At 35.3% G+C, this 26,378-nt stretch overlaps 1 protein-coding gene across 1 annotated transcript in view; it reads right to left on the reverse strand.

Moving 5' to 3' along the window:
- Nucleotides 1-1,338: 1,338 nt before the first annotated feature.
- Nucleotides 1,339-26,378, reverse strand: part of LOC130052307 (uncharacterized) — a 46,462-nt gene continuing 21,422 nt past the window's right edge. The window contains exons 21-40 of the mRNA XM_056156785.1: nt 25,978-26,194; nt 25,341-25,502; nt 24,959-25,094; nt 23,866-23,984; nt 21,609-21,700; nt 21,126-21,285; nt 20,190-20,323; nt 19,821-19,919; nt 19,430-19,696; nt 18,858-19,070; nt 16,973-17,147; nt 16,554-16,712; nt 16,306-16,443; nt 15,722-15,933; nt 14,933-15,094; nt 14,476-14,665; nt 12,381-12,788; nt 10,932-11,078; nt 5,188-5,408; nt 1,339-4,715 (exon numbers count right to left, since the gene is read on the reverse strand). Of these exons, the coding sequence (XP_056012760.1) occupies nt 4,560-4,715; nt 5,188-5,408; nt 10,932-11,078; nt 12,381-12,788; nt 14,476-14,665; nt 14,933-15,094; nt 15,722-15,933; nt 16,306-16,443; nt 16,554-16,712; nt 16,973-17,147; nt 18,858-19,070; nt 19,430-19,696; nt 19,821-19,919; nt 20,190-20,323; nt 21,126-21,285; nt 21,609-21,700; nt 23,866-23,984; nt 24,959-25,094; nt 25,341-25,502; nt 25,978-26,194 (3,567 nt within the window). The 3' untranslated portion in view covers nt 1,339-4,559. The remainder of the gene's footprint in view (nt 4,716-5,187; nt 5,409-10,931; nt 11,079-12,380; nt 12,789-14,475; nt 14,666-14,932; nt 15,095-15,721; nt 15,934-16,305; nt 16,444-16,553; nt 16,713-16,972; nt 17,148-18,857; nt 19,071-19,429; nt 19,697-19,820; nt 19,920-20,189; nt 20,324-21,125; nt 21,286-21,608; nt 21,701-23,865; nt 23,985-24,958; nt 25,095-25,340; nt 25,503-25,977; nt 26,195-26,378) is intronic.

A 26,378-nucleotide genomic window follows, 5' to 3' on the forward strand; every position in this document is an offset into this window, starting at 1 on the left:
AAGCTGGCGATGGAGAAGCTGAAGTCATTCCGTTTATCATAAAGTTGAGTAGTTAGTTTGCCGTTAATATCTATTTTCAATAAGATATCTAAATATGAAGCAGAAATTACATCCCGGCTGTGATTGTTTTAAAGCCTTCAAAACTAAATTCATATGTTTTGTTACACTGTACTGCATATAATGAAACATAAGAAATAAGAGATAATTTGAACTATCCTCACTTCGATAGGTAGCAATATCCGGTGTCGGTGATACACGTACCGAGAATTTAAAAAAATAGTGAAAATTATGTGTCAGCCCCGGCCGCTGTGCTACCGTTGATATTACGCCCCTGATAGCAGATTTCTCTTATACGTAAAATATCGGAAGATTTGTCTAAAAGTATCCCTCTTTCGATGTAAATGAAACTGTACGTCTATCTCATCAGTTATCAACCTCTGTCCTTTATAACCAAATGGAATATTTTTCGACAGTACACATTTCATTGGGTATAAAAGGGGAAATAAATATCTTTGTAAAATAAGAAGGAAAAAGCTAGGTCCAGTAGTCGAGTGTCTGTGCCTCTAAAGATACGACGAAGATGAACAGTATAATAATATCCTACGGAAGCAAGATGTCACGCGGCGTCCCAACCACACCATGTACCTGTGGTAACAGGAAAGCTTACACATGAACTATTTCATGGAGTCAAGAACACGAGCGACTGCGAACGCATATGGAGGAGGTTGCTGACTCCTGTGATGCCCCCCCCCCCCCCCATATTTATACACAAAAATCTACACAAACCTATTAATATGAGATGCCACAAGAATTAAAAGCCTGTGGTCTGCTTGGTTCACTTAATCGATCAATTGATTCCAAACATTACTGAAAAGGTTTCCAAAGAAAAGTAGTTCAAGCTGGCCTTTTTATCAGAATAGAGCATGTTTATCTATATACATGTATATATACAATCACTATGCTTCACATGTACTTCCCTCAAGCACTGTTTCTTCTCAAAGAAAAAATATCAAGATTCTTTAAGTCCTTTGACAATTGCTGGACCAAGTTAAGCAAAAGTTTGTAAAACTTAAACTGACAATATGAATTTGACATTAACGATATCATTCAAAATTTAACAAGACATCAACAGTCACTATGGGCGAGGTTATATTTATTTTTTCTCTCACTACATCATGCAACTGGGTCACTGGATATTTTCACATTAAAAAATCAGATTGTCACAATGAGTTAAATTTATCTTCTTCACTCTATTGTAAAGACTTAAATCAATCGAAAGGAATACAACTACTAATGAAATAGGAACAAGATAAATCAATCGAAAGGAAATACAACTACTAATGAAATAGGAACAAGATTTTTTATTAAACAAAAACAATCCTAATGCTGTAAAATATGCCAGTCCAATATATTCAGAAATGCAACTACATGTAGAAAAGATTAACATTCAAATAAATCATTCTTTGGCCACAAAATGGTTAGGAGAGTGTTCATTCCGCACCTTTGCTAATATTGAAGAGTATTAATAAAATGTTAGTTTCAAGTTAAACATCAAATTGAAGAAATATTTCACTTTGATAAATAACTTAACAAACAATACTAGTTGTTTTCAAAATACACTTGGCACCTAAACCATAACAGATTGGATGATCTTAGCTTATTAGTATTGTTTTTTCCTTCATGATTACCAAAGGAAATATTACCTTTGACCTTGAGAAATAACAGGCGTGGGGAACGTCCTGTGTACCTGGTTTGATTATCTAGCCTTATTAGTACTTTTTCTAATGTTCCTATAAGGTGTTGATGGATAAACAAACACGGAAACACTGCACCATATCTTTATACATCCTGTCTATAGTGGTTGAATATGAATATCAAGTTTGATTATCCTAGCCTTATTAAGACTGTTTCCATCTTGTTTTGTGTCTATAAAAATTACCCCTGTTAGGCAGTAAGTCTAACCTTAAACTTTGACGTTGAAATCAATACTGTTCTTCCTTTAATAATTGGGAACATGTGGACCAATTTTCATTATCCTAGCCTTATATCTGACCCACAAAGGTGCTGACAGACAGATGCACAGACACACCATAGTATGACAGACAGATGCACAGACACACTGCCACACCATAGTACGACCTGTCTATGAATGGCAAATATAAAAAGAAAAAAACTTGTCTATTTAAAAAAGCACATGAAAGAGTAGCTTGTTCAATTGCTTTGTGTTTAAATACATAACAGTTCTACAATTACCTTTAAAACTAATCTCTACAGCAAAAATATCAGTCATAAGGTAAAACTAATCTCTACAGCAAAAATATCAGTCATAAGGTAAAACTAATCTCTACAGCAAAAATATCAGTCATAAGGTAAAACTAATCTCTACAGCAAAAACATCAGTCATAAGGTAAAACTAATCTCTACAGCAAAAATATCAGTCATAAGGTAAACCTAATCTCTACAGTAAAAATATCAGTCATAAGGTAAAACTAATCTTTACAGCAAAAATATCAGTCATAAGGTAAACCTAATCTCTACAGCAAAAATATCAGTCATAAGGTAAAACTAATCTCTACAGCAAAAATATCAGTCATAAGGTAAAACTAATCTTTACAGCAAAAATATCAGTCATAAGGTAAAACTAATCTTTACAGCAAAAATATCAGTCATAAGGTAAAACTAATCTCTACAGCAAAAATATCAGTCACAAGGTAAACCTGTAGTAAAACTAATCTCTACAGCAAAAATATCAGTCATAAGGCAAAACTAATCTCTACAATAAAAATATCAGTCATAAGGTAAAACTAATCTCTACAGTAAAAATATCAGTCATATGGCAAAACTAATCTCTACAGTAAAAATATCAGTCATAAGGCAAAACTGCAGTAAAAATAATAAATAATAACAGTTTTTAATTTTTTTTTTTAATATATATTAAAAATTTGAAATCACAGACTCTGACTGCACCATAATGTACCCTTTGAGTGTATTGTATATTAAAAACAATATATCAGTCTATGCGAAAGTTTTTTGGACCACACAGGACATTCGGTCCTGTGTAATCAATGAACACACTGGACCGAACCAAATTTTGTCAGACCGAAAAACCTAATGTAATGAAACATGTGAAAATGCAAAACCAAGGGAATCTTATTTATTATACTAGTAATACTACTATACTAGGGATCCCTCCCGTATAATACTTTAGACAGTCCATGTGGTTTTAAGCACATTCATTTACGTATTTGGATTTGTGTGCTATTTTTTACTTATAACAAACATTTAAATGACTCTGCATCAAAATAGTAAAGCTCAAAACCGAACTCTGAGACATCGGACATTCCGGTCTGGTGTTAAAAATGATGCATCAGACCTGAGGTACTGCACATCGGTCAGGTCCGACGGTCCGATGTCTTTCACATAGACTGATATATAAATAAATATACAATAAGAGATGTGTATAAAGGTATACATACTGCATGTATAAAGAGATTAAACAAACATCCAAACATTCTCACAGCAACTATAAATAAACAATTTCATCACATGGTGCATTTTCATCTTCAATTTGATAAAGCATTTACAGTATGGTACAAAGTAGTTATCCTTTCAAATAATCCCCATAATTTCTATTGCATGGTTCATCATGGTTATCTTGAACATAAAAATATCAAACTGCTACTGTACCTCCAGCTGTACAGGTGTTACTTAAACTACTCTGACAGAAGAGAAATATTCTTTATCACCACGATCAAGGCTATTCTCCAGCAACAACTAAAATAACTACCTCATTATCAAAATTGCAAGAGAATACACCTGAAGGCTGAGGGATTCTGTTGGAAAAGAATAAACATGGCCCCTATCAGGTTTGATTTCACTTTCCAACAAAATCTCAAGACTGGGGATTGATTCTTCAACAATCCTGATAACCATTTTTAAATCATTTCTAGTGCATTTAGGATGATTTCAGCCGTCTTCAATGGAAAAGTGAGAGCAACAATGAATTTAAGAAAAACCAATTGGAAAGGACTATATTTGGTACATGTATATCAATAATATCTGCCCCTATGAAACATTGGAAATTTAAATTGGTTTACATCTTTGATAATCTTTAAAAAAAATAATACATGTACAGTGTACATTGATGTTTGTTAAAATATATATAGTGAGAACATATCGTCTGCATATGAATGTGTCAGTGACTTCAGAAAACAGTGTCTGATAATGGCTGTGCTCTACATTTCCAAACCGAAAAAAAAAAATACAAGATCATGCATGTAGCTGAAAATAGTGAAAAAAAATGAAATATTTTCATAACATCTTTACTACAAGGTAACATAAAAAATTCACCAGTCTTTACTGTAACAGTTTTGAAAGGTGGTATTCCTAAGTTTTATACAGAAATCATATACATGTAGTTCTATCTCAAAATGTAATTTAGGGAGTAGAAAAGTCATTATCACACATCAGTCTTTTACACTAATGACCTTTGATGTTTAGGATGGAAGAATTTTAACAGAATGCAAAAGTACCGTATTCCATTTACAACAGCTAAATCTTTAGTCTTTAAGCAGTGGCATTCCTAGTTTTCGTCTCAGAACATTAGGAATATAAGGATTAGAATTACAATGGGCATGTCTGTTGGGAATATCTGATTCACGGTACACATGAAGCTGTACCTTGGAGCGAATATCTGTCTCTATATCCCTCCAAACCTGAAAGATACAACCTAACTAGATAACTATTAAAACACGAGGATAATGCTCTTTAATGTGATGGCACTATAAGAAATCTACATGATGCAATTTATTTTAACAAGATGTTCATCTTACATGTGTACATATTGTAATATCACTCATTTTCATTTGTCAGATTTTGTAGTTTAAAAAAAATTGAAGACTTCTGAGGTTTTCAATTCATGGTTGAAGAGTTGTCCCTCTTTCTGATAGTTCACCCTTGAGAACCAAATTCAGACCCCCATGAAAATGTGTGAAATCTATATATAGTAATATTCATTTGCATACCTGTACATATATACGAAAATTGTCCAAAGCAATTAAGTTCAAATGTCTCCATGTTAGATACCCTCAATCCACATTTACAAGTATGTAAACCTGAATATATTTTAGCTGTTTGATTTTCATTTTTTGATTATAGCCAAAGTACTTCAAATTAATATGAATTTACCTCCTCTCCAAGAACTTCAGCAAACTTTTTGGCCATTTTAACCTCAGGAAGCCAAACATTTCCCCTCGCCAGTATCATGTGCTCATTGTACTTTCCAAGGAACATAACTCTAACTTTGTCTGCCAGCAGTGGGAAATTATCCTGAGAATTTTCATCCAGAATGGTAGAAATCAAATCACTAAATCCTTGATTTCTTTCTTTGTAAGTACACATCAAATAACCTGCAAAAAAAAAGTCACATGTAAAATTGACATACCCCAGTATATGAATTACATACGTGTACTATACATTTTTTCATACTTGAAGAATATTGTAATAGTCTGCTCTAGAAATTACTGAAATTGTTACATTTATAGTAGATCCGAACAATTCCGCTATGAAATCACTAAAATTATTACATTTATAGTAGATCCGAACAATTCCGCTATGAAATCACTAAAATTGTTACATTTATAGTAGATCCGAACAATTCCGCTATGAAATCACTAAAATTGTTACATTTATAGTAGATCCGAACAATTCCGCTATGAAATCACTAAAATTGTTACATTTATAGTAGATCCGAACAATTCCGCTATGAAATCAATGTTATATGCACAATAGATAGAATTAATGCATGTTTACACATTGTAGTCATAGTATTCTATTTGTTACATCATTATCATGAATGATTTAATTCTGTAATTAGTGTTTTGCCAAGAAACATTAAATCCTTTCATGGATTTACACATTAATGGAAATGGTAGCTGTACAATGACAAGAGGCCCATGGGTCACATCGCTCACCTGAGTCACCTTGGCCCATATCTGAAGACTTTCCATATATATTTGCATGTAAAACCTTAGTCCCTATTATGGCCCCAACTACCCCTGGAGGCCATGATTTTTGCAAACTTGAATCTACACTACGTCAGAAAGCTTTCATGTAAATGTCAACTTCTTTGGCCCAATGGTTCTTGAGAAGAAGATTTTTAAAGATTTTCCCTATATTTGTATGTAAAACTTTGAACCCCCCCCCCCTTGTGGCCCCATCCTACCCCCCGGGGGCCATGATTTGAACAAACTTGAATCTGCACTATGTCAGAAAGTTTTCTTGTAAATATCATCTTTTCTGACTCAGTGGTTATTGAGAAGAAGATTTTAACTATATATTTGTATGTAAAACTTTGATCCCCCTTGTGACCCCATCCTACCCCCGGGGGCCATGATTTGAACAAACTTGAATCTGCACTATGTCAGAAAGTTTTCATGTAAAAATCAGCTTTTCTGGCTCAGTGGTTCTTGAGAAGATTTTTCCCATATATTTGTATGTAAAACTTTGATCCCCTATTGTGGCCCCATCCAACCCCCCGGGGCCCATGATTTGAACAAAGTTGAATCTGCATTATGTCAGGAAGCTTTCATGTAAATCTCAGCTTTTCTGGCTTAGTGGTTCTTGAGAAGAAGATTTTTAAAGTTTTTCCCTATATATTTGTATGTAAAACTTTGATCCCCCCTTGTGGCCCCATCCTACCCCCCGGGGGCCATGATTTCAACAAACTTGAATCTGCAATATGTCAGGAAGCTTTCAGGTAAATTTCAGCTCTTCTGGCCCAGTGGTTCTTGAGAAGATTTTTAAATGACCCCACCCTATTTTTGTGATTATCTCCCCTTTGAAAGGGACATGGCCCTTCATTTGAACAAACTTAAAAGCCCTTCACCCAAGGATGCTTTTGGCCAAGTTTGGTTGAAATTTGTCCAGTGGTTCTGAAGAAGAAGATAAAATTGTGAAAACTTTACGACAACAACGACGACAGACAACAGACAAATTTTGATCAGAAAAGCTCACTTGAGCCTTCGGCTCAGGTGAGCTAAAAATGTCATCATTATCAGTTCAATATCTGTACAAGCATTCATGTATTCAACAAGAGGCCTACAGGCCTTATCGGTCACTTGAGTATTAGTTAAAAGTATCACTAGCCCCAAGGGCTAGGAAATGTAGAAACATTTCCTGTTTTGCATATAAGTTGAATTCTAATATTCAGCAGCAGTATAACACAAGACATGTTTTTAAAACTTAAATACTCCCAAAAGTACCTATATTGATGAACGACTTTATATACCAATATAATGTATGAAACATTAATATAATATGACTAATTTGGACCACCCTGGAATCAGAACTTCTACCCTGGAGATCATGAAACTTACAATTTGGTAGAGACTTTCCTGCTCTACATGACTAGGCTTTTAGTTTTTTTAGTTTTTTTGTTTGTTTTTTTTTTTACAGATGTGCAGTTGTAAAGAAGATTTTTGAATATTGGTTGATGTATTGATGTATGGCAGTTTTTGCCCAACTCCTAAGGCCCAGCTAGGTGTGCAGAAGCCCTGAAAATAACAATTTAAGCCCCCCTTGTCCCAAAGATGTTTCATACCAAATCTGAAAGGAATTGGAATGGTAGTTATCAAGAAGAACTACAAAATTATAAATTATCAACACACAAAGGACGACACATGACCAATTGCAGTAGGTCTTACTCAGGTGACCTAAAAATCTCTGTATGGACTACTAAATATACGTTTGTTTCAAAGAAGGAATCTTGAATTTTTATTCTACATAGAGCAAAAGTAACAAGATGTACTGTGAGCAATGCTCACTAAGAATACCCCCCGCTTACCCCAATCTCCCAAAGGGTGTTGTTAATAGGTATAAATTACCTCTTTCCTGAGTGTAAAAATACGGTATGCATTTGTAGAAGAAAATGGAAGATATAGTCCGAACACAAATCCATGGCATAAACCTATAATTTTGACCTTGAGATCAAAGGTCATGGTCATAAAGAGGTCATGAATGTACATGACACATCGTCTCATGGTGATACACTCATGTGTCAAATATGGTATGCCTACGTCAAAGAACAAAGAAGTTATGGCCCGGACACGAATCCATTATAAAACCTTTAATTTTGACCTTGAGGTCGAGGTCAAGGTCATATGGAGGTCATGAAGGTACATGACACATCGTCTCATGGTGATACATTCATGTGTCAAATATGGTATGCCTAAGTCAAAGAACAAAGAAGTTATGGCCCGGACACGAATCCATTGTAAAAAACCTTTAATTTTGACCTTGAGGTCAAGGGTCAAGGTCATATGGAGGTCATGAAGGTACATGACACATCGTCTCATGGTGATACACTCACGTGTCAAATATGGTATGCCTATGTCAAAGAACAAAGAAGTTATGGCCTGGACACGAATCCATTGTAAAAAACCTTTAATTTTGACCTTGAGGTCAAGGGTCAAGGTCATATAGAGGTCATGAAGGTACTTGACACATCGTCTCATGGTGATCTACCTGTGTGCCAAATATGGTATGCCTAAGTCAAAGAACAAAGAAGTTATGGCCCGGACATGAATCTGCACAGACAGACGGATGGACGGACGGACGGACGGACGGACGGACAGACAGACAGACAGACAGACAGACAGACAGACAGACAGACAGACAGACAGACAGACAGACAGACAGACAGACAGACAGAGTGATTCCTATATACCCCCAGAACTTCGTTCGGGGGGTATAATTATAAGTGGAGCATCCCTTCATAACAATGTTCAGTCCCACTAGTTTATCTGATGCGCTCCTTGGTCATATCCATATTCCTACAAAGATCACATCACAAATGAAGAAGTCAGGATCACCCAGGAACAGGATCAGACAAGCTAATGGGCCCTATGAAGACCTCTTGACCACAGTTAAAGAAATGCAAACTGAAGTGGTACAGGCACGTCTCATGATCATCAGGACTTGCTAAGACGATCCTGCAAGGCACAGTATGGGGGGGGGGGGGGGGGGGGGGGGGGGGGGAGCAAGGAAGGCAGAGGAAGAGATGAGATGACAAAACATCCCAGAGTAGACAGGCCTAACACTGAGTAACAGCCTTCCTCAGAATAGCAGACAACAGATGAGAGTGGAGAGAGCTGGTTAGAAAGTCTTCGGTGGCGCCCTCTGGCCACCTAGACTACAGGAGAGGTGAAGGAAGGTGAAGTTTATCAAATAATCAATACATCATAGATGGCATATCACCCACAAAGATATCAAATATAGACCAAGTGGCTTTGACCTTTGATCCCTGACCTTTAATATCAATAGGATGTGACAACATGGGAAACAAGTATATATAAAGGATTTTGAGGAATATCCTTCAGTGGCCTTGACCTTTAAAATCAACTCAACATGAGGAACAATGTACCTATAAAAGCCCATTCTAAGCCTTCACATACCTATAAAAGCCTATTCTAAGCCTTCACATACCTATAAAAGCCCATTCTAAGCCTTCACATACCAATAAAAGCCCATTCTAAGCCTTCGCATACCTATAAAAGCCCATTCTAAGCCTTCGCATACCTATAAAAACCTATACTAAGCCTTCACATACCTATAAAAGTCCATTCTAAGCCTTCACATACCTACAAAAGCCTATACTAAGCCTTCACATACCTATAAAAGCCCATTCTAAGCCTTCACATACCTGTAAAAGCCTATACTAAGCCTTCACATACCTATAAAAGCCCATTCTAAGCCTTCACATACCTATAAAAGCCTATACTAAGCCTTCACATACCTATAAAAGCCCATTCTAAGCCTTCACATACCTATAAAAGCCTATACTAAGCCTTCACATACCTATAAAAGCCTATACTAAGCCTTCACATACCTATAAAAGCCTATACTAAGCCTTCACATACCTATAAAAGCCTATTCTAAGCCTTCACATACCTATAAAACAGGGCTTGAAGCTAACTTTTTATGTCACCAGTCCAGCCAGACTGATGGGGTATAATTTCAACCAGTCCGCTGAAACATTTACCAGTCCAACAGAGTTTTCCAGAAATAATTCAACACATTTCATTAATGTTAATATTAGAATGAAATTTAGCTCAATATGACTTAAACAATATTGTAACACTTAAATGTAGTGATGAAACGATTGTCGCCGACAATCGATTGTCGATCATTTTTGGCTCTTAGATTCTGATTATCGATTCTATTTTTCATAATCGATTGTCGCTTGTACACTAATTAATATCTAATCTGAGATTCATCTGACTGTTACTCCCGCTTTTATATTGAGACGTGCGGAGGAGAGTCAGAGTGGACTCCACATTGAAAATTGGGAATTCAGTGACACCAGTTAGTGTGTATACTGCACATATCCATAAAACTAAATAGAAATAACCCCCCAAAATAATAAACATTATAAACTACATGTAAATACCGATTATATCGATCATTGATTGAAACAGTTCTTTCGATTATGACCGATTATCGATTATGAAATTTTCTCGATTTTTCAACACTACTTAAATGTGGGATTTATATTTACAAATCAGATTTGTCTGATAGGTCTACAGATCGAAGCATGCCAAATGTGTAAATTTCATAAGTATATTTTCCAAAATGATGCTTTAGAAACTTAACTGGTCAGTCTCATCGGACTGACTAAAACAAATGTCAGTCAGTCAGCCAGGCTTTTAACCAGTCACAGACTGACGGGCATATGTTAATTTCGAGCCCTGTAAAAGGCCATTCTAAGCCTTCACATACCTTTAAAAGCCTGTACTAAGCCTTCACATACCTATAAAAGCCTGTACTAAGCCTTCACATACCTATAAAAGCCCATTCTAAGCCTTCACATACCTATAAAAGCCCATTCTAAGCCTTCACATACCTTTAAAAGTCCATTCTAAGTCTTCACATACCTATAAAAGCCCACATAGATGGTGTGTGCAGCATGCAGTAGTTTGCTCGTAAGTTCTGTATCGACTCCATTACATCCTTTATGGCATCCTCTCTCATTTTTATTAAAGATGCATCCAATTTTTTAAGCTCCTCTTGGTAGTCAACTGCTGTAAACATCAAAAGTCAAAAAGTTCACAACATGAAAATTTATTTTGATACTGAAATTAAAGAAATACATATTACTCTACTTCCACATATTAGTTGACTTTCAATGTTGGTGATAACTAGAATTAGTCTAATGCTGTTGAAAATTCTTGGATATGAATTTGAGTCAAGTCCTAATACTTTAAATGAGTCTAATACTAATACATTTCTTTCTTATTCATGGAAATCATCAATTTCACAAACATGATTTCGATTTTATTAGCATCCTAGAAGAACAATCATTCTGTAAGTATTCCATAGCAATACATGTCCCCTACCAGCCCCGAGTCTTTTGAGTAATATTCTGCATCAATAATCTTACATCAACGGTTTATGCATAACCATAAGATAGATTAAAAAATTATAGAACATAGAATTTAATAAGTCAATAAATATTGTCCAGACCATGTGCAGTCTGTATCACTTTCTGCATTTTCTTTAATTTTGATATTCAAAACATATCAACGATCATCTGAAAAAGAAGGTGTCTTTATCGTCACATCAAAAAAGAATTCATTTAATGTATCCTCAGCCTCAAGTTCTATTGCTGTTTTAGGAACAACCTCACTTCCTGTATTCTGAATATACTGATTGGCATTTTCACATCTATTTAGTGTCTTCGACACCCACAACATTATATTCTACCCATGTTTCTGTCACTTAGTGTCACATGGTGTCATAAGATTTGTTGTGTGTAAACTGAATAAAGTTGAAAAATTTATGATTGGATATATTTGGACCAATGGGCGGATATTATTTTTTGATACCAGGAAATATTACAATGTCTATCTCTTGTAAATAGATGCAGCGAATCCGACAAATTAATTACAAATTGGTATGCCCTAAATTACATAAATCTAACACAATATAATAATACAGAAAACTATATAGAGTACAAGAATTAACTCAGTCAACCATGAGACTAAGCTTTAAAATGTTTGTCAGAATAATCCAACTGTGACAAAAGTGGAATTTCATGTGTATATACTCTTTAGATAACCATATATCAAATTTCAGATTCCTATGTTAAAGCAACTACACTTGGCATGAAGTCCCATAAATCTTTTAAAAATCTGTACACTGTGATGAACTTAATCTTGATCAGTAAACATGCATTAATTAGTAAACCACATACAAATTTTTAGCTTCCAAAATGAAAGCATGAAGAAAAAAGTTGTGACAGACTGACAGAAGGATGGATGGACAGATGGAGTGCAAACTAGTAGTCACCTTCAGCTCTGCCTGTGAGTGACTATTAAAAATACCTGTGTTGGCAAAGTCGATATACTGGTTGTTCTCCACGGCTGATCTTACTTTGCTGTTGCTGTGACATGTGATGACCTGGCACATCAGTAGCCGTGTAAAATTAACCACATCTAGGTCAGGGTCAATCAAGGTCAACATCACAGGGAACAATATATGCTTATTCACAACTCTTTCCACCACTCTTGGTTTTGATGACACATCAAAATCATCTGAGTCATCATAATCATCATCACTTCCATCACTTTCATAGTCAGCATCAATATCATTCTGACCTTGACCTTTGGCTAAACATGGGCTATCACTACCAGCCTGTTGTTCCTCTTGGATTGGTGCTGGATCCTTATTCCAAGTTCCTTTGACAACTAGAGTATCCTCATCCTTATTCTGAGTGGAACAGTTTACCTGCTCTGTAACAAGATTAGATTAATGACGTTTACCTGCATTGTCATGCTTTACTTAAGAAATAACCATTCTATAACTTCTCTGGGATATGAAGCGGGGTAGTCATGGATAAAATCCTGTGAAGCCCAAAGGCAGGAAATTTAAGTGTTTATCAGGTCATATATTGTGGAAATGTGTAGAGTGTGTTGTATACTGACCATTAGTAAATGTGTGGAATGTGTTGTATACTGACCATTAGTAAATGTGTAGTGTGTTGTATACTGACCATTAGTAAATATGTAGAGTGTGTTGTATACTGACCATTAGTAAATGTGTAGAATGTGTTGTATACTGACCATTAGTAAATGTGTAGTGTGTTGTATACTGACCATTAGTAAATGTGTAGTGTGTTGTATACTGACCATTAGTAAATGTGTAGAGTGTGTTGTATACTGACCATTAGTAAATGTGTAGTGTGTGTTGTATACTGACCATTAGTAAATGTGTAGTGTGTTGTATACTGACCATTAGTAAATGTGTAGTGTGTTGTATACTGACCATTAGTAAATATGTAGAGTGTGTTGTATACTGACCATTAGTAAATATGTAGAGTGTGTTGTATACTGACCATTAGTAAATGTGTAGAATGTGTTGTACACTGACCATTAGTAAATGTGTAGAGTGTGTTGTATACTGACCATTAGTAAATATGTAGAGTGTGTTGTATACTGACCATTAATAAATGTGTAGAATGTGTTGTACACTGACCATTAGTAAATGTGTAGAGTGTGTTGTATACTGACCATTAGTAAATGTGCAGAGTGTGTTGTATACTGACCATTAGTATATGTGTAGAGTGTGTTGTATACTGACCATTAGTAAATATGTAGAGTGTGTTGTATACTGACCATTAGTAAATGTGTAGAATGTGTTGTACACTGACCATTAGTAAATGTGTAGAGTGTGTTGTATACTGACCATTAGTAAATGTGCAGAGTGTGTTGTATACTGACCATTAGTAAATGTGTAGAATGTGTTGTATACTGACCATTAGTAAATATGTATAGTGTATTGTATACTGACCATTAGTAAATATGTAGAGTGTGTTGTATACTGACCATTAGTATATGTGTAGAGTGTGTTGTATACTGACCATTAGTAAATGTGTAGAGTGTGTTATATACTGACCATTAGTAAATATGTAGAGTGTGTTGTATACTGACCATTAGTAAATGTGTAGAGTGTGTTGTATACTGACCATTAGTAAATGTGTAGAGTGTGTTGTATACTGACCATTAGTAAATATGTAGAGTGTGTTGTATACTGACCATTAGTAAATGTGTAGAATGTGTTGTACACTGACCATTAGTAAATGTGTAGAGTGTGTTGTATACTGACCATTAGTAAATGTGTAGAGTGTGTTGTATACTGACCATTAGTAAATGTGCAGAGTGTGTTGTATACTGACCATTAGTAAATGTGTAGAATGTGTTGTATACTGACCATTAGTAAATATGTATAGTGTGTTGTATACTGACCATTAGTAAATATGTAGAGTGTGTTGTATACTGACCATTAGTATATGTGTAGAGTGTGTTGTATACTGACCATTAGTAAATGTGTAGAGTGTGTTATATACTGACCATTAGTAAATATGTAGAGTGTGTTGTATACTGACCATTAGTAAATGTGTAGAGTGTGTTGTATACTGACCATTAGCAGACGTGTAGGCTTTTTTCACTGCCGCCTTAGCTGCCTCGATCCACTCTTTAGGTGGAAGTCCATCGTTCTGATCCATTTCTTCTGTGTCCATGGACTGGGACAGCCAAATCTCAACAAAGGCAATGCAGCCCAAAAAATGTGGTAGTGCTGGTTTGGTTTGATTGGAGAAAGTTTGTATAATCTGAAGAAGTAAAATACACAGTAAAATAACAAGTTTGTAACTATCTACATGCTCAACCCCCCACCATCCCAATCTTAAAGACACAGCAATACGGACACACAGGCACAAAAAGGAATGTCATTTAGTTGATGTAGAATTCTACAAGTGTATACCAACTTTATCCAAGTCGGTGAAAACATAATTACACATGACATATCATTTTACTGAATATGGATTAAATCAACCCGAAGCTATACACTGAAACATGAACTTCTACTAAATTCAAACCTTTGTCAGATGTTGTAGCTTTGATTGTGTCAGTTTACATGGATCATCCACCTCATTTTCTGTCCCAGACATTTGATCCACCACCACAGAAGCACGTCCTTCCTGCTGCCACTGGTTCACAGCTTTCTTCGCAGCATTCACTTTCTTCATTTGATTTTTGTTCTTGAATTGAAAGATTTCAACATATATGATTTATCTGTGACAAGTCTGCAATTACAGTTACCTAAAGGAATTATCACCTGAATGCATATAAAATGATGAAAGGTATGTTATAAACTTAATTTCTTATGTTGTACAGTGTATATTCCAGTATTCTAAAACTTATACAACGTATTCCAATATTCTATTGATACAGTATTTGAAATCCATCAGAAATGTGAAGTTTGTGGAATACAATGCCCCATGTCACTATCATTGGCTCCACCACCCAATCCCTAAAGCTCACTTGAGCTTTCACATGCTTAAAACTTCAATGATGCAGGAAATTCTAATCCCCACTTCTCCTAGATCTACTGTATAACTAGCTAAATCTGAATTGTTCATATCTATGAAGTCAGAAGTCTTAAAAATGTCAGATATCAAAATTATGGTGATTTAAAAACTCTCAAACAAGATGGATGGATAAGCCAAATAGTTAGATACAGAATGATGGATCAATTACTAGATAGCCCTAGATGGAATACAAGGGATGTGAAAATCTTGACATTACATACATATAAAATCAACAAACACCATGTCATCTTGAAAAAATTATCTAACAAAAAACAACATGAAGATAGACTGGCATACTTTGATTATATTCAGCTCTGCTTGTGCCCAAACTTCCATGGATTGATCTAATTTTTCATCATATTTCTTTGTCATGCTGTCATCGATTGTCAGACCTTCACGGGGATCAAATACTTTTGTCAGGGGTAAATCTTTACTGTTACTGTTGATTTCATGGTACAGACATTTCACTAGTTCTGAATATCCAGATTTCTCCTCAACCACATCCTTCTCTGTAAAAAATGAAAATGCATCAGTAAAAACTAACAACTTCTACAAGATATCATGTTTCCTACACTGTAGTAATTACATATGTAAACAGTGTACAAGTGTGTAAGAAAATAAAGATACAGCACACATTTATATTACTGTAGACTCTGTATCTGATGTGAAACTACTCGTATTAAACATCAAACTGTGAGAACATATGTGGTCTGTTGATCAGAGAGTTTCTACACACATTTAAGCAATATGTAAGTAAAAGTGAGTTATAAATTCATTGTGTATATTTAGGAATCTATATTAATAATCAAGGGTGTGACAAAGAATAAAATCATTCCATCTTTATCCAAACATGGGTTATTAAAGTAGTCTATGGTTATCACCTTTCTTCGCATGTAAAATCAAATCAATCAAGCCATGGCTAACATTGGAGCTGATTTCTCTGAGAAGTCTGGATCCACCTCTCCTCATACATTCTGTTACCATAGCAAGCCAGAATTTCTTCAGATCTTCTTTACCATCTGTATGTAAAGTGAAGAAATGTCAATTTATGTCAACTTTTTCAATAAAGCTAGCAAAAGAAATAAAAGCATTGACGATGGGTGTGGATATAACTGTAGAAGTAACTAACCTAGGACAGATTTAATTGTGTTGGCTGGCAGGGACAGAACATATCCAATCATGGTGTACAAGTTTGGGAGTTTATGTTTGAATCTATCTTCTGGTGAGGTAATGAATTTACCAACAGCCTCGGTAAGTTTGTTTTCCAATGAAAACTCAACAACACATGCTGAAAGAAAAGAATATGTATAAAATATGTATGATTATTGAATAATCATAACTCAGATATGATATTCAACAGTGCCCAAAATTCACTATAATAACATGTTTTAAACATCTACAAGTAAAGCATAAAACATCAAAATAATTCGACAAACAAATTAGGATCTGCAAACATATTTAATTCCTTTCTATAACTTATCAATAGTAATATGGAATGTTGTGAAATTGAAAAGATTTTCATTTCAGAGATGAAATCTGTGATCTCACCTTGACAGGTTCGGAGAAAGCAGAAGATCATCTTCAACTGCTGATCATTAGTTGTGGTGTCAGTGAGACCTCCCACCATCGACCCCAAGACCATGAACATCACATCCATCTGCTGGAAGTCGTAACCTAGTGGATCTAAGGCACAGAAATAACCCAGGGAAGGCTTCAGCAAAACCTGGCAGAAAATAGATACACACATAAAATATCCATTATATATGTAGATTGAATTGAATAGTAGACGGAGTGGACAGAAGAATTTTAAAAAAGCTTATCAATAAGGACAAGAGGCCCATGGGCCACATAGCTCACCTGAGTTACCTTGGCCCAACATATTTAAAGATTTTCCTTATACATTCGCATGTAAAACTTTGATTCCTATTGTGGCCCCAACCTACCCCTGGAGGCCATGATTTAAAGAAACTTGAATCTGCATTATGTCAGAGGAAATTTTCAAGTAAATGTAAAATTCTTTGGCCCAATGGTTCTTGAGGAGAAGATTTTTAATGATTTTCCCTATATATTTGTATGTAAAAATTGATCCCCAATTGTTGCCTCATCTTACTCCCAGGGGCCATGATTTTAACAAACTTGATCTGCACTATGTCAGGAAGCTTTTATGTAAATTTCAACTTTCCTGGCCCAGTTGTTTTTGAGAAGAAGATTTTTAAACATTTTCCCTATATATTTGTATGTAAAACTTTGATCCCCTATTGTGGCCCCATCCTATCCTCGGGGGTCATGATTTTAACAAACTTCAATTTGCACTATGTTAGAAAGCTTTCATGTAAATTTCCACTTTCCTGGCCTGGTAGTTTTTGAGAAGAAAAGATTTTCCCTATATATTTGTACGCAAAACTTTAATCCCCCTTGTGATTTTAACAAACTTACATCTGCACTATGTTAGAAAGCTTTCATGTAAATATCAGCTTTTCTGGCTCAGTGGCTCTTGAGAAAAAGATTTTTAAAGATTTTCCCTATATACACCATGTATTTTAATGTAAAACTTTGATCCCCCTTGTGGCCCCATCCAACCCCCAGGGGCCATGATTTTTACAAACTTGAATCTGCACTATGTTAGGAAATTTTCATGTAAATTTCCACTTTCCTGGCCCGGTAGTTTTTGAGAAGAAATTTTTCAAAGATCTCCAATTGTGGCCCCATCCTATCCCCGGTATCATGATTTTACCAAACTTGAATCTGCACTATATCTGGAAGCTTTCATGTAATTTTCAGCTCTTTCTGGCCCAGTGGTTCTTGAGAAGAAAATTTTTAAATGACCCCACCCAATTTTTGCATTTTTGTGATTATTTCCCCTTTGAAGGAGGCATGGCCCTTCATTTGAAAAAACTTGAAAGCCCTTCACCCAAGGATGCTTTTTCCCAAGTTTGGTCGACATTGGCCCATTGGTTCTGGAGAAGAAGTTGAAAATGTAAAAGGTTTACAGATATATGGACAACAGGCGATCAGAAAAGCTCACTTGAGCTTTCAGCTCATTGGTGAGCTAAAAAGGAAGTGGGTAAAGGGGATCAAAGAATAGGAGGAGAACAGGAGACAGAGATGACAAGTATGAAAGAGGGAATCAAGGAGGAGGGAAGTGATGAAAGAAAAGAGGGCCCTGAGAATAGAAGGGGGTCAGAGAACAGGAGGGAAAAGGGTAAAAAGGGAGTGGGGATTAGGAAAAGAGCAAGGATAAGGAGGAAGAAAGGTATGGAAGAAGGAAAAACATACCCCCTGACTACCTCAATCCCCATAACAATGGGTTACATGTGGGTGTGTTTTACTGGAAACCCATACAGATATATTGTAATTGAAAAGAAGATGATTTCACGTTGACCAGTTATGAATTGCAGTACTAGATTTAAGTTCCCTACATCTAGATTTTTACCTTGACCCTTTCCCAGTGTTGTCTGGTGCAATATAGAGGGAGCCATGCATTGATTGGTTCTCTTGACTGGCCCACAGTAGTAACACCAAGTGGCTGACTGAAATCAAATCCACCATGAGCTCTGAGCTGTCCTTCACAGTTTATCTTATATTCCAGAGCATCCAACATGGCACTCCTACTTACAAGTGTCCCACTTATAGAATGAAGGTCCACCTGTAAAATATAGTGATATCCCACTTATAGAATGAAGGTCCACCTGTAAAATATAGTGATATCCCACTTATAGAGTGAAGGTCCACCTGTAAAATATAGCATTTAAAAGGGCACATACATAAAAATAAGAAAATATATATCACATCTAATGTGCATACATTCAAATGATCTTACATAAATGTATAATGCATATTCCAATGATCTTCTATATATATAACACATATTCTAATGATTTATAGTTTATATATATAACACATTCTAATGATTTAGCTTATATATATAACACATATTCTAATGATCTAGCTTAAAGATAATACATATTCTAATGATCTACATAATACATATTTTAATGACCTTACCAGTGTTGGAGCATCCAGTACATGTTCTTGTCTGCGAACAGCCAAACCAAATCCTATCGCATCATCTTTATCACAGTCCAACAAAATATCTTTTACACTGTTCAAAGACAGAGCACATACAAAAAACTCCAGTGATGATCTAGACATTTGTTCAATTTCCTCACGATTCAACACCAGCTGGTCAAGCTGAGCTTGAGCTGACTGTAGATGAGGCATGTTCTTCGCTACTCGCTTATCCACGATCCTCTGTCTCCGGGATCTTGAAAACTGTATAAAAATAAATACAATATATATAGTCACTTCTTTTACTAAACACTTACTCAAATTTTCTAAATAAGTTATGTATGAAAGAGTGACTTTCCTTGAATTTCACAATCTAATGAAGAGATACCTTAGCCTGATATCTCATGTCATGAGCTCGAGCCAACATCTGCACAGACTGAGTATTTCCACGAGCATATTCTGCTAGTACTGATCTCATGTGATTGATCTAGAAATTTAACAAAACATATTTCACAGCCTATTTGTTAAAAAACATGAACAATCAAAAATAGAGTTTGGCTACGTTATGTAACTGCCAACAATCCTAACACTTCAGCTTCTGGAAAATATTTCTGGGATACTATTCATTTGTACAACTATTTGTCCAGATCTTTTACTTATCCAGACAATATTGCATGGAACTTTTACTTCAGTGCCTCGATTAAAAAGGCTCAACAGTATAAATTTTTCAAGTCTTAAAAATCTACATCAGAAATACCTTGGTTTTTATATCATCCAGAACTACTTTGAGAACATCTCTCAACTCTTTGTTAATCAAGTCTCCTCTGAACAGTGGCACGCGAGACACCCTTTCCTGAAGCTTATCCACTCTGCCTGTTAGGTTGTCTTTCACTGATTGAAATAAATATATTCATAAAGTCAGCATCACCAATTTGAGTATACAACTCATTTTAGTTTCCTTACAGTAAACCTCTTTTTAACCTACACAAATATTCCCTCTAATATTACAAAGCACGAATATGATATATGCTGAGATATTTTTGTTAAATTCTAAATGATACTACTGTGGGCTATGGTAAAAAAAAATTTAGGACAACAATTCTACAATATGTAGTGTGGTCATCAAAATCACTTTTAATAGCCTGCGGTCCTATGGTATTGCAGTGGTTAATACATTTTGTTGATCTATCTTAAAACTGAACTATCTCAGAAACTAATATATAACAGATGACCGATGAAACCAGTTCCGAAATGTGGTGTTTTTTCCCAGCATCTTCTTGGGTATTTATGGAGTCTATTTAAATGAATATGCATATAATCTATGAATATTGAAAACATGACAAAATATAACAAAGATGAAGCTTAATTAATAAATTACTTAACAAATGACATGGCATTAAACAAAACAATATTATGCAAATACCCTTGTGTTTACAATCTAAAAATTTACACCCACAAGGTGAAGTTGTTTGCACGTGGTGACAAGAAAAGGAAAATACCATGATACCACAGAACCCGCGATATCACAGGAGGGCAGTATAGTTAATGTACCAGCACAAAAATATACTGGAATATTTGGTTTTGTAGATAGAGTACTTGCATTTATACATGTAGTATCATATAATGGTGCATATACATGTAATGAGTGCAGCAAGTCAAGCATATCATTGAAGTACATTTAACAGTAACTGACCATTTCCATCATTGATGGCTTTCCCTATGGCTGCTGACAGAACATCGCTGTTTCTCTGCAGCACCTTCACATTCCACATAATCTTCTCCTCAGCATTTACAATCTGCTTTTTTGTTGTAGTAACTTCACACGGCACCAATACTTTCTCTGGCTGCCCGTCCTATCATAAAACAAAATTTTCATCAGTTAACATTCGCTTACTGTACCTCTACTGTTAATAAGGCCAGCCATCAGAAAAGCCAACCGACGTATATCGAGGTGACCAACATACAAAGGACACCTACATTAAACAAAATGGTTGGCTTAAATTTGGTGACAAAACTTTGTTAAAATTTTTGGTGCTCAAGAATCATGCAAATATATCGGAATGAAAATTTAACAAGTAAAATTACAGGATTTTACCTCAAACATAAAAATTCTTTTCATCTGTATAAAATTATATTCCTTTTTATTTCATGGACCTAAAAGCAATATGTTGTATACCTTCAAAATGGTCATTTCTATATCCACCGATATCTCTGTGGAATCGGGATCACTGACAAAAATCCACAGTTCTACTCTCAATTCAGCCTTTCCTTAAAAATAGAATAAAGGCATTTGACAATTAAAAGTTACTTATACACAAGATAATGTGCTTTCTGGACAATCTTCTCCTTCCTCATGTCTGGGATGAATGAGCATGAAGCCCATGGGCAACAATGCTCACCTGAATCACCTTAGCCCTGCTGTTCTTCATCAGAAGATTTTTACCCTCATTCATCCCATGTAATTTTTTTTACCCCATATCAAGACCCAAACCTAGCATCATGAGGTTGTGATTTCATTCATCAGACTTGAATCCACACAACATTGGGATACTTTAATACTAATATGAATAACATGACCCTGCTGTTCTGGAGAAGCATAATTTTAAAAAGATTTCCCCCCATTATTCACGTATTATGTAAAATTTGATCCCCAATTTTAGCCCCAACTCAACTCCAGGGTCCATGAAAAAACAAATTTCACACAACTTAGGAATGTTTGCCTATTGACATGATTTAGTGTGGCCCTGATACTCTTGAAAATATTTTTTAAAATTCACTATATATTCTCATATAAATTTTTGAGTCCCTAGTCAAATATGAATCTGCACTATATCGAAATCTTTGCACATCAACATGACTAATCATGGCCAGTGGCTTTTGAAGATAAGACCATATATTTTCCAAAATGAAATTTTGATCCATATGTTTTTTGAAGATTTTATCTGTAGATTTAAAAAAAATAACAAATAATGCTTTCAATTTTCAAAAATACCCCCCCCCCCCCCAATAAATAAGAACATCTATATACATGTATGTCTTTTATGCATGTATTATAAGATATCCATATCATGTATCAAATCACCACAAAATTCAGACTCTAGAATCTCTTATTTGCAAACAAAATACAGTACTTCTTTTACCATTCTGAAAAAAATCATATAAAATAATTACTTTTTCGGTTAGGGCTGTTCCAGAAATGATCAAATGGGGGGGTCGGGCGGCAAACGATATTTTTTTGTGTGGGTGGTCGTATTTTTTCATATTTTAATTGGTCCGTGGTTGGACTGTTAAAAAAATATTTATTATGGGTAGTGGGTAGTTTCTATTGTTTTATTTTGTGTCACGTGGGTGTTGAGTTTTCAGAATATTTTTATTGTCGCTCTTGTCGTGTTGGTTACAAAACGTGGGAGGGAAAATTGAAAACATGCTTTCGAAATGCTGCTTTTGAAATCGGAAATCGGAAGTAACATAGAACTATTCGAGTTGTCGCTCTTTGCAGCGCATAACTTTCCATTACGGCACTCTTCAAATTAGAGACGCGTTTAGTAGGGTCCCTTTGGACGTGATGGCGGCGAACTCTGTTCTGTAGATTATTAGTTTACAGTGCATCGATTTTGGGAATATTTTGAAACCAATAGGTATTCCGTTTTCTAATAAAAATAGGCAAACCTTAGTTGATTTATACGAGGGTACCGATGCGTTATATTTATCAGTCGGTGTGATGGTGATTTAGAGGCCTCCGGGCGCGGGCTCCATTAGAAGACGAACGATTCGTGGAAAAACATATCCATACCCATTTCATGATAATAGCATCGTTTGGACTCCCAATCTTTCCAACATTCCCGCCATAGATGCCTTTGATTGTTGATGTGACATCGTTTCTTCAGAACTACTGTGATACAATGTCGCACAGGCATTACCGCGTCATTGACTAGAATGTTTGTCCCGAAAACCTCGCGAGATTTGTACCGTTTTCATTTTTAAAAATATTTTTGTGGTGGGTCTGGTTAGTTTTTTTTTTTTTTTATTAGATGGGTCATTGTAAAATGAGTTTATTAATTTGATGGGTCATGGGGTAATTTTTTATTTTTTTTTATGGGTGCTTGGTATATACAAAAGGTGCCTCCCGACCCCCCCATGTATTTATTTCTGGAATAGCCCTTATGAAATCATGCTTCATACGAGGTGCTTAAAGAAACCATGAAATAAAATGTTGGTGTAAGGAGCCACCTTAAACACCAGAAATGGCTAGATCACTAGTAGACTTTATTGCATGTGTCCAGCAAAATGCTGAATCCTAGAAGTATTTGTGTACCCTGTGCATTAAATTTCATAAATATTTCTTCAAAACAATGACTGTAACTTTTTAACCATGGATTGCAAATTAAATGTAAAAGTCACTAAACAAGCTACTCATATATCAAGTGTAATACCTGAATTTTCATCTTTGGTTATCTCCCCAAGAAATGTGGCTGTGTTTTTCATTGTTACTCCCTCCAAAATTTGATTGGTTCCAGGAATGGAGATCATAACTTTCATCGGTGCAGTGGAACTAAAGATGTATATCATTTATGTCAGTAATAGAAGTACACAGTAATTTTGGCAGGCAACATTCTAGCAATGAGCTGTCCAATGGTATACATTTTATTTTAGTTATTCCCCAGTACAAGCATAAAAGGAAATGTACATAAGAGTTTTATCCATCAGTAAATTTCCAAAAATATTGATTTACACTTACAAGTATATATATTTCTGAACTCCAGTAAAACATACTTATTTTGACAGTAATATAATATTAGCTCTTTTCCAACTGATCTTGTCATGCTAACGACAATATGCACAGGTGATTCTCAAAAACTCAAAGTCCATGGGGCAAGGCAATAACATTTCAAATGTACTCTATCCATTATTTTTACAATGAAAGTTTGTTAATTTTACATGCAAAGTTAGATTCATGGACTGTTTGCTTCTTCCTTCCTTTTGCATAGTGGTGATGAAGTGGTAAATACACGTAGTAGTTAAAAACTGAATGGACATACTGTACAGAAGGATCAACCCCCCTCCCCTTCTTCAGGAGTTAGAGGTTTGGGCAGAACTATACCCATTTTAGGGGAGGGGGGTAATTACAGTTGACAACAGCAATCCCCCCCCGCTTTCTTTCAAAAGCAATTGTCCCTGCATCGGATCACAATAAAACTTTAAGAGTTTTATTGTCTAAAAATCTGAAAATTAGCACTTGATATGCCAAGTCTGTTTACCTTGTATGAGGAAGAAAACATTTATTATTTCATTTTTCCAGGTAACTTATTAATTTCATAACTTTTTTTTCTATCTTGTAATAATAAAGAAACAAGTAATTTTCTCTCTGCTTCTTTTAAAAATGAATCTTTGATTGACCAGTATCAAAATTAGTTTGGTGTCATTTTCAGAAATGGATTAGGTTAATTCATAATATGCAGACCATCACTGAACAGACGAATTAATTCCCAGGTTGGAATACCAAAAAGATGTCAAACCAATACATACTTGCTGAGAACAAAATCAAAGAGTTCCTGGAGTTTTTCCTTAAGAACTGTAGAGCCATCGTTTGGCTCACAGTACCGAAACATTCCTTCTCCTGATCCCTGCTCTGTTAACTTCTTCAGGAAATTATAATGGTGATCTACAACAGTTAGATAAGGGACATTAGATACTCTCAAACTCTGCCATCTGGGAACCTCAAAAACTTGATACCCATTAACATTAATGAGATCAGAGTACACATTTCTATTTCATAGGAATGGATTTAACTGTAGCTCTCTCACCTGAAAAATTCAAATGCTTGACTGGAAGAGTCCATTCCAATTTTTCAGACTAGGAAGCAATATTTTTGCAGCTGTATCCTAATATCCACTTTTAGTTTGATTACCTTTGGAAAATCCAACAGTATGAATTGTGAATGAAGTGTTCACATTTTTCAGTCCTCCCATCAGACATTCGAACCACTCATTGCGCACCTGTTTGGTTCCATACAGCTGAGCGTCCATCCCATCAGTAAGGAACACTACCACACATTTCTCTATCTCTTTATCTACAATGATATATTTCATGTATTTGTGAGCATAAAAGGGAATCAATCAAAATGTTTAACATGTAAATGATAACTTTTCAAAAATGTAAATTGTTGAAGAAATACCAATTAAAGCGGCACATAATCCTTAATCAGTAGACAAAAAGATGGATGATCAAATACGGAGGTGAAAAAACAAGAAATGTTTTAGAAACATAAATGACTCCTATGTGACAATATTGGTAAACTTTTTTGGCAGTTTGTGTCCTGTCCCTCAGGCCCCAGGAAAGCAGGAGTCCTGAAATTTACAATTTATGGCCTCCTTGTCCCAAATTTGAAAAACAATTGAAATGGTAGTTGTCAAGAAGTTAAAGAAGTTCAATTGTTAATGTCTACCAATGCATGACGGATGGCGACGGATGCTGACCAATTGCAATAGGTCACCAGAGTCTACTCAGGTGACCTAAAAACCTATCCCCAAACATTTGATTATTACCAGTCGTTTGCTCAACTCTTCTCATTTCTGATCCCAGGTGACTAAAAGCCTTTGTAAAATCAGTTCCTCCTGTGGCACGGATCTCCTCAACTTTGTTAAGATAATTTGTTTGGTTGAATTCCACAGTAAAAGCTATGTTGTGGAATAAAATTAAATCTGTGATGATGTTGGGCTGTTCCAATGCACTTCCCAGCATATCTGTAAGCGCAGACTTCACCTGTAAAAATATATATGCATTGACTAACACTAACAAACTTGACAAAAGATATAAAGTCTTTTAGATTTGTATACATAAATCTACAGTTTACACAACAAGTCTTTGGTTAGATCTACACCATGTTTGTTTTTGCATCTCAGCTAAATGTTGCAATTACAAGGCTAATAAGAACCAGACCAAGACT

The sequence above is a fragment of the Ostrea edulis genome, chromosome 2, assembly GCF_947568905.1.
Source record: "Ostrea edulis chromosome 2, xbOstEdul1.1, whole genome shotgun sequence".
In the NCBI taxonomy this organism is placed as follows: Eukaryota; Metazoa; Mollusca; class Bivalvia; order Ostreida; family Ostreidae; genus Ostrea; species Ostrea edulis.